Source organism: Ictalurus punctatus, chromosome 3 (assembly GCF_001660625.3).
Source record: "Ictalurus punctatus breed USDA103 chromosome 3, Coco_2.0, whole genome shotgun sequence".
NCBI classification, from domain to species: domain Eukaryota; kingdom Metazoa; phylum Chordata; class Actinopteri; order Siluriformes; family Ictaluridae; genus Ictalurus; species Ictalurus punctatus.
In genome coordinates, this window is record NC_030418.2 from 28,381,402 (window position 1) to 28,397,171 (window position 15,770).

At 41.8% G+C, this 15,770-nt stretch overlaps 1 protein-coding gene across 5 annotated transcripts in view; it reads right to left on the minus strand.

Annotated features, from left to right (window-relative positions):
• The window catches only part of LOC108262383 (uncharacterized), a 37,408-nt gene extending 25,692 nt beyond the window's left edge, over positions 1-11,716 (minus strand). Inside the window, exons 1-5 of one of the 5 annotated variants that reach the window (XR_008396332.1) lie at positions 10,651-11,716; positions 10,337-10,409; positions 2,668-10,229; positions 1,729-2,635; positions 480-1,323 (exon numbers count right to left, since the gene is read on the minus strand). Coding sequence is in view for 1 of the 5 variants with exons in the window: in XM_017462876.3 (XP_017318365.1) it covers positions 8,569-9,960 (1,392 nt within the window). In the remaining 4 variants the exon portion in view is untranslated. Of the gene's footprint in view, positions 1-479; positions 10,230-10,336; positions 10,495-10,650 lie in introns of those variants that run through there. The other 4 variants (XR_008396331.1, XR_008396334.1, XR_008396333.1 and 1 more) reach the window with 4 other exon arrangements.
• Positions 11,717-15,770: the final 4,054 nt, after the last annotated feature.

Genomic DNA, 15,770 nt, shown 5'->3' on the forward strand with positions numbered 1-15,770 from the left:
AATACCGCTTCTGTGTGTCTAGGTGCCCATCGTCATTCCTTCTTCTCCCCTTTACTGGATCTGGATTTGGATCTCAATCTGGACACTCATTATCAGCTTGTGCATCTCACTGCTGATATCATGATCCTACTTAACCTTCTTCGCAGCACCCCCTCTGGAAATGGAAATACGGGGTCCCCCCCCCCCCTCTCCGATACAGAATCTGCCCCGTGAACGTGTGTATTGGCGCCTCTACACAGCCAAAACCCCCCTCCAGCTTTCAGTCTGATGAAGATGTCACCTTCTCTGACCTGGGCCCCGACCATTCTTCCCTCTTCTCACCTGTCAGTCCGCCCCACTCTCAGTGGTCCTCTCACTTCACCTTTGCTGACTATCCCATGTCCCCAGGACGCACCCCATTTTCTTCCCCCCACCGCTCTCCTCAAGATTATGCACCCACCAGTCCTGTGAATTATCAATAAAATTACATATTACTCATACTAAGTCTCCCTCATGTTTATTTCATGTCATTTTTATCCACAACAGAAGACTGCTCTTTATGTGTTTCATGACTAGCTGTTCGAAGCACTTCATGATGATAGATGTGAGTTCAACAGGCTGTTAGTCATTCAGGCAGGACACAGATGATTTCTTCAGCACAGGGATGATGGTGAAGATGTCTGTGAGGACATCTGCAAGCTGATCAGCACATTCCCTGAGCACCTGGCCAGGTATGTTTTCAGGACCTTCAGCTGTCCATGGGTTGACTCTGGACAGAGTCTTCCTGACATCTACTGCAGACACACGAAGTACTTGGTTGGTAGGAGTTGGGGTGGTCTTCCTCGCTGCCATGTTGTTCTGTGCTTTGAATCGTGCATATAAATTGTTCAGGGCATCTGGGAGCGAGGCATCATCATCAGAGACAGGTGCGATAGCTTTGTAGTCTGTGATGGCCTGAGCGTCTTGCCACATACATCTTATGTCCTTGGTGTTTATGAAGTGACTCTGGATTCTTCTTGCATAGTTGTGCCCTGCCTCTCTGATGGCTCAGGACAGATTAGGCCTTGATGTGCGGAGGGCTGCCTTCTGATCAGACCTGAAGGCAGAGTCTCAGGTTTTGCACAGCGAGCACAATTCAGCAGTTATCCATGGTTTGTGGTTTGCACATGTGCTGATGGTCTTGAAGGAAGTTACATCATCTATGCACTTGCTGTCACTGATGCTGTGTATTCCTCAAAGACTGTATTGTTGTGGTATGTAGCATCCTCTCTGATCATATTCCAGTCTGTGTGCTCAAAACAGTCCTGAAGATGCTGAGATGGTTCCCTCAGACCAGGTTCTCACCTGTTTCAGAAACAGTTTGGCACGTTTCAGAAGTGGTCTGAATGCTGAGATTAAATGTTTGTACCATGGGTTGCAAAATCAGTATGCTGGTAGAATTTTAGCTGCAGTGATTTCAGATTCACGCATTTAAAATCTCAGGCAACAATAAAAAATCCGTCAGGATGCACTGTCTGTAAGTTACTGATAGCCCCATAGAGGTCACTTAGTGCTTCCTTAGTGTTAGCACCAGTTGGAATGTACACCGCAACAATGAGCACGGTGGTAAACTCTCTGGGCAGGTAATATGGTCTGCATTTCACAGTCATAAACTCCACCAGCAATAAACAGTAGCTTGAAACCCCAATGTCATTCCTGCACCATTCTTTGTTTATGTAACACACAGACCACCACCACTGTGATTCTTACCGGACAGTGCTGCTATCCTGTCTGCGCGATGTGTGGTTAGCCCGGTTAGCTGAATGGCTGCATCTGGAATGCTGTCTTGGGTCATGTTTCTGTAAATATGAAAACACTGTAGTCCCTGATTTCAAGTTGGGTAGTTAGCTGCAGACTAAGTCCAGTTAATTATCAAGAGAGTGAACATTGGAGAGGAGAATGGATGGTAAGGTCCCAGATTCTGGTTTGCGTAGTAGCGTGACGTCGCATAGCTCATTTTGCAGTCCATTGTGTATTCCTCCTGAGCTTTGTTCTCCACTGTTCAGCAGAATTTGGCGATGATAGACATGTACACCAGTGCTTCCAATGTACATCTGTATAAAAAGTTTCCAAATTGGTGTAAGCTACACGTAACATGCACCATATTAGTGGAAACCATCTTGGATCTGCAGCACCTATAGGAAGCATATAAAGGGAAAATTAAACTGGGGCATGAATGGAGCCCTGCAGCACTCCACAGGTGAGTGTTGGCTCGAATTTAGCCTATTACCCAAAAACATTTAAAACTCAACTTAGAAGCCAATACTCACATCTACCTCTGAGCCCAGTTGGAGATAGGAAAAATACACCAGCCGTGAGTGAGAAGAAGCAAGGGTCCAGCTTTATTGTTCCATTCCACCACACGAGATCCACACCGATGAGAATTCTCAAAAGTGATCCCAATACCCTGAGCTTAAGCTCCAGTATTTATACTGTATTTACACACTAGATAACCCATAGGTTTCCAGAAAAGGCCTATTTCACTTACCCATAGAATTGAAACCAGGGGTTTTAATTTACACATAAAATCAGAACCCAGGCATTTCCAACAACCCAGGAAACAAAAACCCAGAGTTTCTAGTTACCTAGGTTGTCAAAAACCAGGATTCTCATTTACCTAGGGGGTCAAAAACGAGGACTCTCATTTACCTAGGTAGTCAGAAACCAGGATTCTCAATTCCCTAGGTAAAAAAAATGACGTAGACAAGACGACTAAACAACCGGGAGGGACCTTGGTCTTATCGTTATCTCGGGGGGGGGGGGCAGTTTTGAACCAGCCACCCTTATAACTGGCTTTCTTCATGGTTCTCTAAAAATTAAGGCTTTCCTTGCGAGACGAGAATCTTCACCACCTGAATCATGAGTAAGTTATATTTTCCTTTTTTTCCTGTATTTCTCGTTTATAATTTATTTTCATATTTGCACTATATTTCTTAGTTTATATATATTTATACTACTTGTAAAGCGGTTTACTGTACTTCCAACTTCTTAATATCATTACAGTTCTACTGTCCTGCATATCCTACTATTCTGTTTTTTATAGAGTTTCTCTATTACTATAAGATTTTATTAAAGTTATTCATGTGTGTGTATGAGGAAGAGAGTGTGTGTGTATGTATGTTGTGTCTACTTGCCCGCCCTTGACTGTACGAGTGTGTGTGTGTGTGTGTGTGTTTTTAGCACTCCTCAGCTCGTACACTTCTTTTTGACTTTTTTGACTATTACTGCTCTTAAATTGCTCGTAATTCCAATCCGCCTAATCCCGCTTCTATGTGTCTAGGTGCCGGTGCCCGTCGTCAGTCCCCTCTCTCTCCGTTACTGGACCTGGATCAGGATCTGGACCTCCCTTATGTTTATTTTATGACATTTTTTATCCACAACATTTCCCCCTCTGAGGCTATGAAGCCTCATACAATACCTTAATTAAGCATCATGGAGGAACTGATTCTGCCGCACCCCATGGCCGTCCCCCACTAGCTGTCGGAGGATTACTCTAACGAAGCCATAATCCCGCCCGTCGTCCCCGTAATCCAATGGGTCCCCTACATTAACCACTTCTACGCAACACCGATCCGCATAGAGCTGAGGAGGTTTTTTAGACCTGGTGGGAGACATGTGTAGATGTACCTAGCCATAACTCTTAACCCTTAACTTACTTCTCCTTTTAACTATGTATATATATATATCTCATTTTGAATCTAACTACCTTGATTATACTTTGTTTGCCTACATCGATTATAAGTGTGATTAACTGAGTTCCCCTAATCATTTATTACTACTACTACTGCCGTACGTATGAGTGGCCACTACAGTAACTAACTACTTGATCTACACGTCCCTATCTTTCTCAACTAGGCCTGTCAGCCCACAGTTTTGTATTTGTCGGGACCTGCAGATTCTTGCTTCCCCTCAAAAACCAAACCCCAGTCTTTCGCAGTCAGGGGTGGGCGAAAAAACCTCCTACGAGGGAAAAATTCCCACCCTGCCAGCACTATGTGCTCGGCAGCACCATTATACTTTTCTGTGCCTGATTGTGTCACATCACAAACATTTTATAACATTTTATACCAATACTTGACAGTCTGTTGTATGCAGTATCTGTATCTCTCTGTATGCTGGTTGTCTTCAGCTCAAGCACTTTACGTACTGTAGAGAGCCACCCTTTGGGGAGAGGTTAGGCTAGCACGTACACCCAGGGTATGGATCTTCACATCTTCTCATCCTGTCTGCCACAGAGCAGACCCCCCGTTGACGCTTCGTACCGGACCTTCACGTGTTCCCCACCATCTCGTCATTGGAGGATTGAGCATCCTCCAGGGGTTGCATGTTCTAGTCCGCTGCTGCCCTGTAGTCAGCCTTCTCTCGCGGCTCCGGGACTCCCACCTCCAGGTGAACACCTCTGAACACCTCCGAACACCTCCGAACACCTCCGAACACCTCCCCCCGTTGAGGCGGTGACGCCTCACACATAACACTGATAACACTGCACTTAGCTGTGTTCCTGTGAGTATATAGCTCCATACATAATAGTTAGTGGTCTTATATATGTTTTTCGATTCATCTGCAATTACTCCAGCGGCCGTCCATCATAAGGAACAGACACAGACATGGGTCGACCCGTAAGCATTTCATGCGGTGTTAGATACATATTGCTGTTAGTCTGCATGTGATAGGTCATTAGTGCAAGAGGTAGAGCATCTACCGAAATACGTTTAGTATCAGCACAAATTGCATCCAACACAAATCAGGGTATGCCAGACCTATCCCTGGTCAAGGAAAAAAAAAATAATAATCTTGAGCACACTTCAGGTGACCCTCCACCGTTGCCTGCAAGTACAGAGTTCATTCCTCTACCTTCCCCCTCGCACACTGGCTAAGATCATGGGCAGCTGTATTACATACAGCAAGAAGTGCAGTCAGAATTCAATTGAATTATTTGTTTGATAAGTGGCATTCCAACGGGTTTTTTTTTTTTTTTTTCCCCCTAGAACCTTATTGCATTCAAACAACTCCAAACAGACGACACAATCCATGGGCCTAAACGTCAGTATTTATATTTTTTTAACAATTCCATCCTTAACCAAGTTGCACTCTTTAGTGATAGACTTCAATTCAGCCAATTGGGCAGAACAGGGTGTTCATAATGTTTGTGAAATTTCAGACCCAAAACTTTTAAGCTCAACGAAATACGAATTTCGGCTGGGCAATCGTGAGTGTTCTCAGTGACTGGCTCCACAGAATTAATTACACCACTACAACACTACAGTTGGTGAGTTAGGCACACTAACAGGTTTAAGAATTTAAGAATTTTAGTTCGGGTGGCACATCGATTAACCCCATATCCCCATATCATGTTCTTTCAAAATAGAAAAGACCTGGTGTGATAAATGTAAGATCGATATGTGAGAGAGCAATTTTCCCAATGATCCACACTAAGAGAGCATCTCCAGCCTGGCAATCCTTGTGCCACCAAATCCAATGTTTTCAATACATAAATTTCAGCCCTGTAAGCACCCCATTCTCCTGAGCCGGGACCCCCCCAGCAGCACCCAACCCCTTCAGTCACATGTAAGACACAGTCTTTGTTATTGTTTGCCAGCCATAGCACAAGTGCAGAACATAATCCATTCAATGTCAGGCTTGTCCAAAGAACACCCGGATCTCGGGATGTTGTCCTTTAGTGAGCAATCAGTGATCCACTGCAGACCATACTTGATAACGTCCAGGAACATTTGTTGTGCTTTTATGGGGCGGAGGATGACCCCAATCATGTCCTGACGGCCTTGGGAGCGTGCAAGGGAGTCTATGACCACAGAGGAGTACACCACAGGGGAGCCCACAGCCCCCAAAGGAGACACTTCCAGGTGTACTACCGATCTAGGAATTGTTAAGAGGAATAATGGCCTTGAGCTCTCACATGCAGTCATTTGGAAAAAAGCGCTGATCAATAATAATACCATGTGGAATGGAATTACAGTTATAGGTTACAGTTGGGACATCTTATATATATATATATATACATATATATCTATATATATGTATTCTATATCCATCATACTATAAATAATGGTTACTGGGTGGGTTGGTTGTATCGCAAAACTTATTGCTTTTGTTATCACAGCTTGCTGTAATAATGCTAGACTAAGTGGGCATGTCCTTTCATCCTTTTTCTGAGGATCGAAGATATTGTTTACAGGACCATAGTACTGGAAACTGGAGACAGGCAACTGGGAACACACAACTGCAAAACCCATCATTAAATGTTCAATTTATGCATCAGATCTAGGCCTTAAAACAGGGAATATTTATCATACCCTGATTTTAATAAAGCAGTAAGCTATTAAAAACAATTCTGAGGAGTTCAGTTTTTAACGTGTTAAGACTTGTGATGTTTACAGATCACTCAAGTTCGATATAAACACATCACAAGGCCCTGATTGTGTGGAGTCTGTATTTCTAAACTATTATTTCATCTCTTTCAATTTATCATTTTAATCTTTCATTAGACAATGGGGTTATACCAGAAATTTGGAAATCAGTTTCCTTATTTATTTATTTATTTATTTATTTATTATATTAAATCAGGGACATCCAACTATATTAGATCATTACAATCCAATAACACGGCCTCCTCGCCTATGTCCCTTGTAGAAAGCCTTTTCAGTAAACCGTTCACATGGTATCAGTCTGCAAGAAGTCTAAGGTCATACAAACATATCAGCACAACTGTTGTTTTGAAAGTCTTAAAACAATGTCACGGTACCCTCTGCACTTCCCTGTCTGTTGATTTAGAAGAGGCTCTCAACACCGTGAATCAGGAAATATTGCTGCAGAGATTAAATACTGTCATTCATGACAATTAAATGTTGCTCACTTTGGAGGAATGTGAATATGTATTTAACTTAGTCCAAAATAAAATTTATCATCTGTGAGCTTTGTTTCAATTTACCACCAAGTTGTTACCTTGGCTGAACACCCAATTGTAAGAAGCATAAGATTCGTCCTATAATTGTATCCATTTCATTTAAACTGTATTTGACCATTTTAAGGTAGTGTTAAATCTACTCATATCACAAACCACATTTCCCATCCTTCACTGCGGTCCACAAACATGGCTGGCTGCCATGGACTGCAATTCCCAGATCACACACACCTGCATCCAGTTCACAGCTCTCAGTTTTTATCAGTTCTCAGCTGCTGTATAACATATTATCAATTCAATTCACTTCACAGGTTCTCGAGTTTGTGACCACTGCTTTGTATTATTTAAATATTGTAACTCGTATACTTTGTATGACATATCCATAGCACACCGTATAGCACATATGTATATACATATACACACCCACACATATATATATTTGCATAACTACTCTATTCTATTTACCAATCTACGGTTCAGGAAAAAAAAAACACTTCAAACTACACTATTGTAAAGGGACCGTAATTAAACTACCTCCCAAACTCATATCAGCACAACATGTCGGCAAAAGTAAGTAATCAAATCATCACCTTATTCTAATGTTACGGACTCAGATATCACATCTGTAACAGGCGTACAACACATTATAAAGAATTAAAAATGTGCAGACTACTACTGCCATCTGATCTTACTAATTACTTATCATTGGACATACATATACACAGCATTTAAAGAGAAAACATGCAGAAATTATTCAGAGAATAGAATTCGCCAGAAGAATTCGCACTTACACTGCTTAAGATATTGTATAGACACATACCCATATAGGATTCACCGATACAAATTAGTTATGGTTACTCCAGCTCTTGTTAGCGAGTCAGTTCATGAAGGTAGACTGCTCTCTAAAACCAAATGTTTAGGCTCAACATTATCTCAACAGGGAGGATGTGACCTAGCCTGATACGGACCACATTGTGATCAGCCAGAGACTGTTACCTCGGGTCGGTTTTACTTTTCAGGGTTTTTTATTAATATCACTCAAAACGAACAGGTTCACATGTCAGCTGATCAATTTTATCATTAGTCAGGCAAAGATGTCTGTGCAGAAGAAACTAAGTGGCACAATGCACACCACATAAACTATTATTAAAGTTCTCTTCGGACTGATAACATCAAGACATGCTGATTGATTTTAATTTTTACAGGAATATATCCACGTATATATATACACTTTGATTTTAATGTAGAGCGTAAGATAAAGGATTGGAAAAAAAAGGGGAAAAAACAGAAATCTCTCGCACGCGCTCTCTCCCTCTCTCTCGCGCTCGGTGGTTTAGATAACGTTCTCATTCAGTTTACAAACATGGAATCATACCGACTTCCAATTACCGTTAAAGGCACGCAAGCTATTGACCTGTCACACTCTATATATAGGACTGTACGCAGTCTAGATCATGATCAGTAAATTATACAATGACGGTGTGTTCTTCCGAACATCACCCTCTGGTCTAAACAGGAACTCTTAGCCCTCTGGTATAAGGCGCCCCCACCCCAGCTACTCTACTGAACCAGTGTTCTCTCGACCCAATGGTAGGGGAGTGTGTAAAGATCCCTGCGGAGACCGGAGCTCAGGGGGGCACGGGGACGAGGGGAGGTGTGCTTAACTGTACCTCAAGGGCCTGCAGTATACCCAAATCAATAGTGCTCATAGGCATGGGGTCATCAAGGTTATCAGATTGCCAGAGAGTGGCGAGTGTTGATAACAATTCTGCCTCTGGTGGGGTTACCAGCGGGACGGCAGCTACGTCTCCCGCTTCAGCTCGGCGGGAGGTAACAGGGTCAATATCATCGTATGGAGAGGAGAGGAACGAAGAGCCTGTTGAGCTACCGGCATCCGACTGGGCCGGTCTATCCAGCCTTTTCACAGCCCGTCGTTTAGCCTGGGCTCGAGTGCCGTAGGCCGGACCCATAAATGAGGTATCCGAGTCGCTGTCGGTTAACACCTCCACCTCCATGGGCTGCCCTGTAGTGGCAGGGCCCGGGGTTGTTGGTTCTCCCTGTCCCGTACCTGCTCCGGCACGGACGCACTGGTTCAGGTGGTACCAATGATCTCTCTCTTCAACTCTCACAGCCGAGGCTGTTGCAGCGACCACAGTGAAGGGTCCTTCCCGACGTTCCCCGAGGGGGCTTTTCCCCTTAAACATACGAATGTGTATTTTATCCCCGGGTGCCACCAAACATACATCCTCCCGTACCCCGTCCCCACCATGGATCGCTTCTCTAACCTGTGAATATAACTGTCTGTGAATTTGAGTGAGGATTCGCACATAATCCTGCATTTCGCCCTCCGATTGAGCCTCAGACGGCTCTGTGTATGGACCTTCGGTGTATGCCATAGGCATTGGGCGCCCAGTGAGCATTTCATGAGGAGTCAAGTGCGTCATATGATTGGTTTGTGATCGTATCTTCATCAAAGCCAGTGGTAAGGCTTGGACCCAGTTTAGGTGTGATTCATCGCATATTTTTGCCAAATTATTAGTTAGGGTGCGGTACCCTGGATCCATCGCGCTTTGGGACTCAGAAAGATATACACATCCTAGCTTATGATCAATCTTCAAGGCCGATGCAACATTCTTAAGGACGTTATTTACGAAGTGTATGCCCTTGTCTGAACTCAAAAAATCAGGGATACCGAATCGAGGTATGACCTCACAACATAAAAATTTAGCGGCGGACTCCACATCTTCCCCAGAAGTAGCAGTCACCTCCACCCACCGGCTGAAGTGGTCCACTATTACCAGAAGGAAGCGTTTCCCATCCACCTGTAACTCCGCTCCCATGTCTATATGAGTCATCATTAGATGCCGAAACGGCCCCGTCGGCGGGGGAATATGTCCTAAGGGGGTGGTGAGGTTCTTTCGCACGTTGTGGTTGATGCACACAGCACATACATTTACCATTTGGTCCACTTGTGAGGCCAGCTGAGGGGACCACCATTCCTGACGGATTTTCCGGATCATTTCAGTCTTATTGACATGATCCACGCCATGGGCGTCTTTGATCAAGCATGGGAGGAGGCTGACTGGGGCTATACACAACCCTTCCACACTGCGCCATATCCCCGCACCGTCTTTTTGAGCCCCCCGTTTTAACCAGGACAAAATTTCACTTACTCCTGCATCGTTTTGTATCTCTTTCACGTGGGCTCCATTGTGTCCCTGTGGATGCCGCAGCCGCCTACTTTCCCCGTCCTGAGTTGGGAACCTCCCCCGTCTAGGCCCTGTGGCAGCTTCCGCAAAAACAATATATTATTATTCTCATTTTTGGGGCTTTTACCTAGACATCACATTCGTAATTTATAGCATAAAAAGAAAGGGTCCAAATGGACTAACTCACTGATTTCTCAATAATGGCCGACAATATACACTTTTCTCCCACCTTCAGTTTTCCTGTTCCTGGATCACACAATCTGGGGATATGTTGTTATATATTACAGGTCTAGTAATTCTTATTTACCCAATGGGCAGTCGTACAGATGTCTAAAATATGTACCATTGGCGTGCATGCTCCAAATACAAAAAATGCATATATATATATATATACACCTACATATATATATATATTCTTTTTTCCTTTTTTTTTTTTTAACACACTTATACAGCAGTTATGGATATCAAATTAATTATAACACACACAGTCTAGCGACTCACCGAAAGTATGTACCGGATTCGAAACATTCAAAGCCCGCAAGATATCTCACAATGCTCCGCATTACCCAGCTCACTCTGAAGAACACACACACACCGAATTGTCTTACCCTTTTCCCCTTTTTTTTTTTTTCCTTGTCCTTCCACACAGACGCACAGATAAGAACGGACAGGAACACACACACATACACCCCCCCTTTCTATCAACAACGCAGGCAAGCTCACATACACACATTGTATTCCACATTATTACACTTATTTATGTTACTACATGAAGTTTTCAAAGTATTAAGCACCTCCATACCAGCTCCGTATGCATGGAGCTTATAGTCATACAAATTAAATCCAACTTTCTCCAAAAAAATTCTTTTCTCTGAATCTTATCCAACTTATCCAATACTTCAGGTATGGAGCTCATGTTCAGAGCACTAATAAATACATTTTCCCTGTCTCCAAAACTTACATGCTCTCACACCGCACTCATATTATAAGCACATATATTATAAGCACACACATTTGTTAGTACATATTCCATTCATACACCGGGCATGCTGTATTGCACGACCCGGACCTGGGCCCAGGATTTATTCCCCTCTCTATCCAGCCCTGGAATCTAATCTATCTATCTTTTATCTAATCCTTTTCCAGCTTTATTAGGGGTCCCCACCAATGCAGCCGCCACTAGACTGCTAGTCTAGTCTAGTAGCCGGTATCTGGGGTCTGAGGCCTCATTTTCCACCTGCTTTCTATCCAGCCTGGAGTACTTCTCTATTTCTCTACTCTTTTTTCTACCTTTTTTCCCTTCCTCCAGCGGTATTGCAGGACTTTCACTCACACAACACATATACCATTTCTTTATTACAATTATAAAAAGTACATTCTACAATCTACACTTCTCTTACCTCTTCTCACTCACTCCAGGTTCTTTTGGAGACCCACTTAGTCTTTCTTCCCACCCCGGGGCTTCTCAATCGTAACAACAGACCACTAAAACAGAGCTTTGACATAACAGGCGTCTGCAATGCCTTTTCCTATACGGCCTGTCTGTTGCTTAGAGAGCGAAGTCCCACGGGAGACTCTCTCTCCGTTACTGGACCTGGATCAGGATCTGGACCTCCCTTATGTTTATTTTATGACATTTTTTATCCACAACATGAGATGGGCTGAGGAGGAGGTGAAATTTGCAATGCTAACTGAAAAGCTTCTGTTAGTCAAGTAAGATTTAAACCATTTGAAATCATTTCCCTGGATTCCCACACAGTGCTCCAAATGAGTTAAGAGAGAGCCACACACACCAGCGCCATCTTATCAACATTCAGGAGATCAGACCTCCTTGGCAATTCAAATGGTCTTGACGAAAGAAAACATGCCTCTTGGGGTGAACAGCCCTGTCCTGGCTGTGATTTTTGGGTCATTGTCTTCCTGCATGATTAAGATCCTCTCAATTAATTGGATGAGAAGAGATTGGAAGAGAGATTGTTTCTGTAGACTTCTGAAATCATTCTGCTGCTATCATTATGCGTTAAATCATCAAGAAAGATTAGTGAACCTCTTCCAGAAGCAGCCGTGCAAGCCCAAGCCATGACACTACCTCCACCCTGCTTGACTGATGAGCTGATGACTGATGTTTTGGAACAGGACAAACAGGCACAAGAATCATCACGTATTTCAAAACACATGTCAAAAACATTTGAATAGATTATTAATTCTCATATATATTTTAATGTGACAGGGCAGGGCTATTAAACACAAATGTTTTCAATTGTCAAGACCATTTGAATTACCAAGGAGGTTTGATCTCATTGCTTTGCAATCTCGCTGTTGCACAGACTACTCTTAGAAATCTTGCATTGATCCACAGGTAAAACTTTTTAAAACTTCTTCAGCCAGCTATAAGCATTCTGTATGTCATTGATCTTTATGTAGTGAATGCAAGATGATCTAAATAGCAGGTAAAAAAAAAAAAAAAGTAATCAGTATCTCATTAGCCCTAATTGTTATTTTGTAAGACGTCACACATTCTTTTGTTTTCTCTTTACAGAACAACTAATGTGTCTGAAGAGTTCATCAATTCCACTCTAACTCCATCACTTTTTCTCATTTTTACATCTTGGTAAATTCACTGACTTTTATGAATCTTCTATATTCATAAACTGTATACCAAACAAATACAAAAGACATTTGCATTAGTTATGCATATCTTTTTGTATATTGTATGAGAGTCTGATCTCTAATCTTTATTTTGTAAAACTTCACACATTCTTTTGTTTTCTCTTTGCAATACAGTACTCATACAGAATGACTAATATATCTGCAGAGATCATCAATTCCACTGTAATTACACCACCTCTGTTTAGTTTTACTGAATGTCTAAACAGATTTAATTTTGGATTTATTTACTTCTACTGTGTCCTAACATTATGTTTCCTCCTTGGTACACCAGCCAATTCATGGTGTTTCTGGTTCTATTTTTGCACTGAGCGGAAAGTCAAACAAACTCATGTGTTTCTTCTTAATCACATTCTAATAGAGCTCATCATCTGCTTTGTGTGTGTTGCTGAAATGCTAAATGTATTTATTTTTAGAAATAACTCATACTCTACAGCAAGTTTTTTTTTTCTGTCTTTGTCCTGGACTGGAAGGCCTCTGATACAAACCTGCATTTGCATTGAACAATACTTGGCTGTGCTTCATCCAGTAACATTCTTGAGATATAAAGGTATAAAATACAGGATTGCAGCAGCTGTAGCAGTTTGGTTCATTTCACTTGGATACACTCTGTACCAGCTTACTACAATGACTTTCCCTGATTCTTTTATCAACTCTGTGTTCATCATAGCATTGTCTGTGATTTCATTCTGCTGTGGGTCTGTGCTGCGTGCTCTGAAACACCCTGGGCCAGGAGATACACGTACCAGAAATCAGACAGGTAGAGATGTAGGGAACCAACAGAAGAGAAATGCCTTTAATACTATATTTTCAGCATTGCTTGTAATCCTCTTCTCCTACATTCCTCAGGCATTGCTTAGCATTTGTACTTGTTTAAAAATAGATCAGATAATATTTGAATGTAATATTATTCCTTTTATGACTTCTTTTAATGTCTTTGGTGTGATGGCTACACCATTCCTGAAAATGTACAAGGAAGGTCATCTAAAATGTCTAAAGTAGCAGAAGGAAATTAAGAAGATTTCATGAGTGGAATCTATGGGATACATTTTACAGAATTATTTGTCACAATCATTTTACTGAATCTTTTGGGAAAAAAATCAGTAGTAATAGAAATAATAAGGTTATCAAAAGGAATGTGGCCTCATGTATTGAATCTGTCTAAAACTTTTCTTAACTGACGATTCAGTACTAAAATTATATTTTTATATGCTTATAGCACATTTGCAGTTGAGGTGATTTGGTTTTTTGTTTTTGTATTTTGAAACTGATTGCATTTGATCTATTTTGGTAGGAATGATGAAATGAAGTAACGCCAGCATAAAGTATGTTTTAAATATATCTACATGTACAGGCATAATTTCTATAACAAGTGGCAATTTTACCTTTATATTTTTATAATTTTTCCTTTATATTTTTCCTTTATATTAGTAGTATGTGCTATGAACACAGATGAAAATTTATGGCTTTTGTACTGTTTTAAACATATAATGAACAGGTTTATGCTGTGGGTTTTCAATGGTTTCTCTTATTCCTGTACCTGAAGTAGCTTAAGAAAATGTAAATAGACTTACTGATAAAATTTCAAATAAAAAAATCGTGCACTTATATAACACTTTACACTGTATCTCATTCACACACCAATGGTAGCAGAGCTGCCATGCAAGGCACTTACTTGCCATCAGGAGCAACTTGGGGTTCAGTGTCATGACTTTGGCATGTGGAGTCACATGGGCCAGGAATTGAGCCGCCGACCCTACGATTAGTGGACAAACCGCTCTACCACCTGAGCCACAGCCACCCATGGTGTAATACTTGGGTTGTTTGCATAAATGTAAAAGTTTGTTTTAGGAACCACAGCTAGAGAGACTACATCCATCCATCCATCTTCTACCACTTACTCCTTCTTCAGGTTCACGGGGGAACCTGGAGCCTATCCCAGGGAGCATCGGGCACAGGGTGCCAGTCCATCGCAGGGCACAATCACATACACATTCACACACCCATTCATACACTACAGACACTTTGGACATGCCAATCAGCCTACCATGCATGTGTTTGGACTGGGGGAGGAAACCGGGGTACCCAGAGGAAACCCCCACAGCATGGGGAGAACATGCAAACTCCACACACACGGCCCCGGCGGGAATCGAACGCCAGAGGTGTGAGGCAAACGTGCTAACCACTAAGCCACTAATAGTGTGATTCTGTAACATACTGTAATGGAAATGAAAACATATTTACTTACATAATGCAAATTGCAAACAACCCAGCAAATATTTAGAAAATGGTAAAAGTACTTAAGATAAAAAAAAGAATGTGCATATTCATAATAAAACAATTTTGAAACACCATCACTCGTGACAGTCACAGGCTATGGACAACTTGGAAATGCCTATAACACATGCCTTTGGACTGGTTGAGGAAACCAGAGCACACACCAACGCCGACCCTGGAGGGGTATGGCAGATGCGTTGACCACTAAGCCTCCGTGCCACCTAGAATCCAATCAGTCAAATAAATTGAATAGGAGAATAACTTTAAATAAACATGATTTAACTTTCCTTAGCAATTAATTTAGTCATTTTCCATTTAAGGTATTTCAAAACTTGTCAAAAACATTTGAAAAGATAATTCATTCTAATATGTGTTTTTATGTGACAGGACAGGGCTGTTCAACACAAAAGTCATGTTTTCATTTGGCAAGACCATTTGAATTACAAAGGAGATCCAATCGTATTGCTTTGCAATCTCGCTGTTGCACAGAAAACACTTAGAAGACTTGCATCAGTTCAAAGGTAACTTATTCATATCTTTTTGTATATTGTATGAGAGCCTGATGCGTAATTTTTATTTTGTAAAACTTTGCCAATACTTTTATTTTCTCTTTGCAGTACAGAGTTAATACAGAATGACTAATATACAGTATATGAAAATTTCAACAATTCCACTCG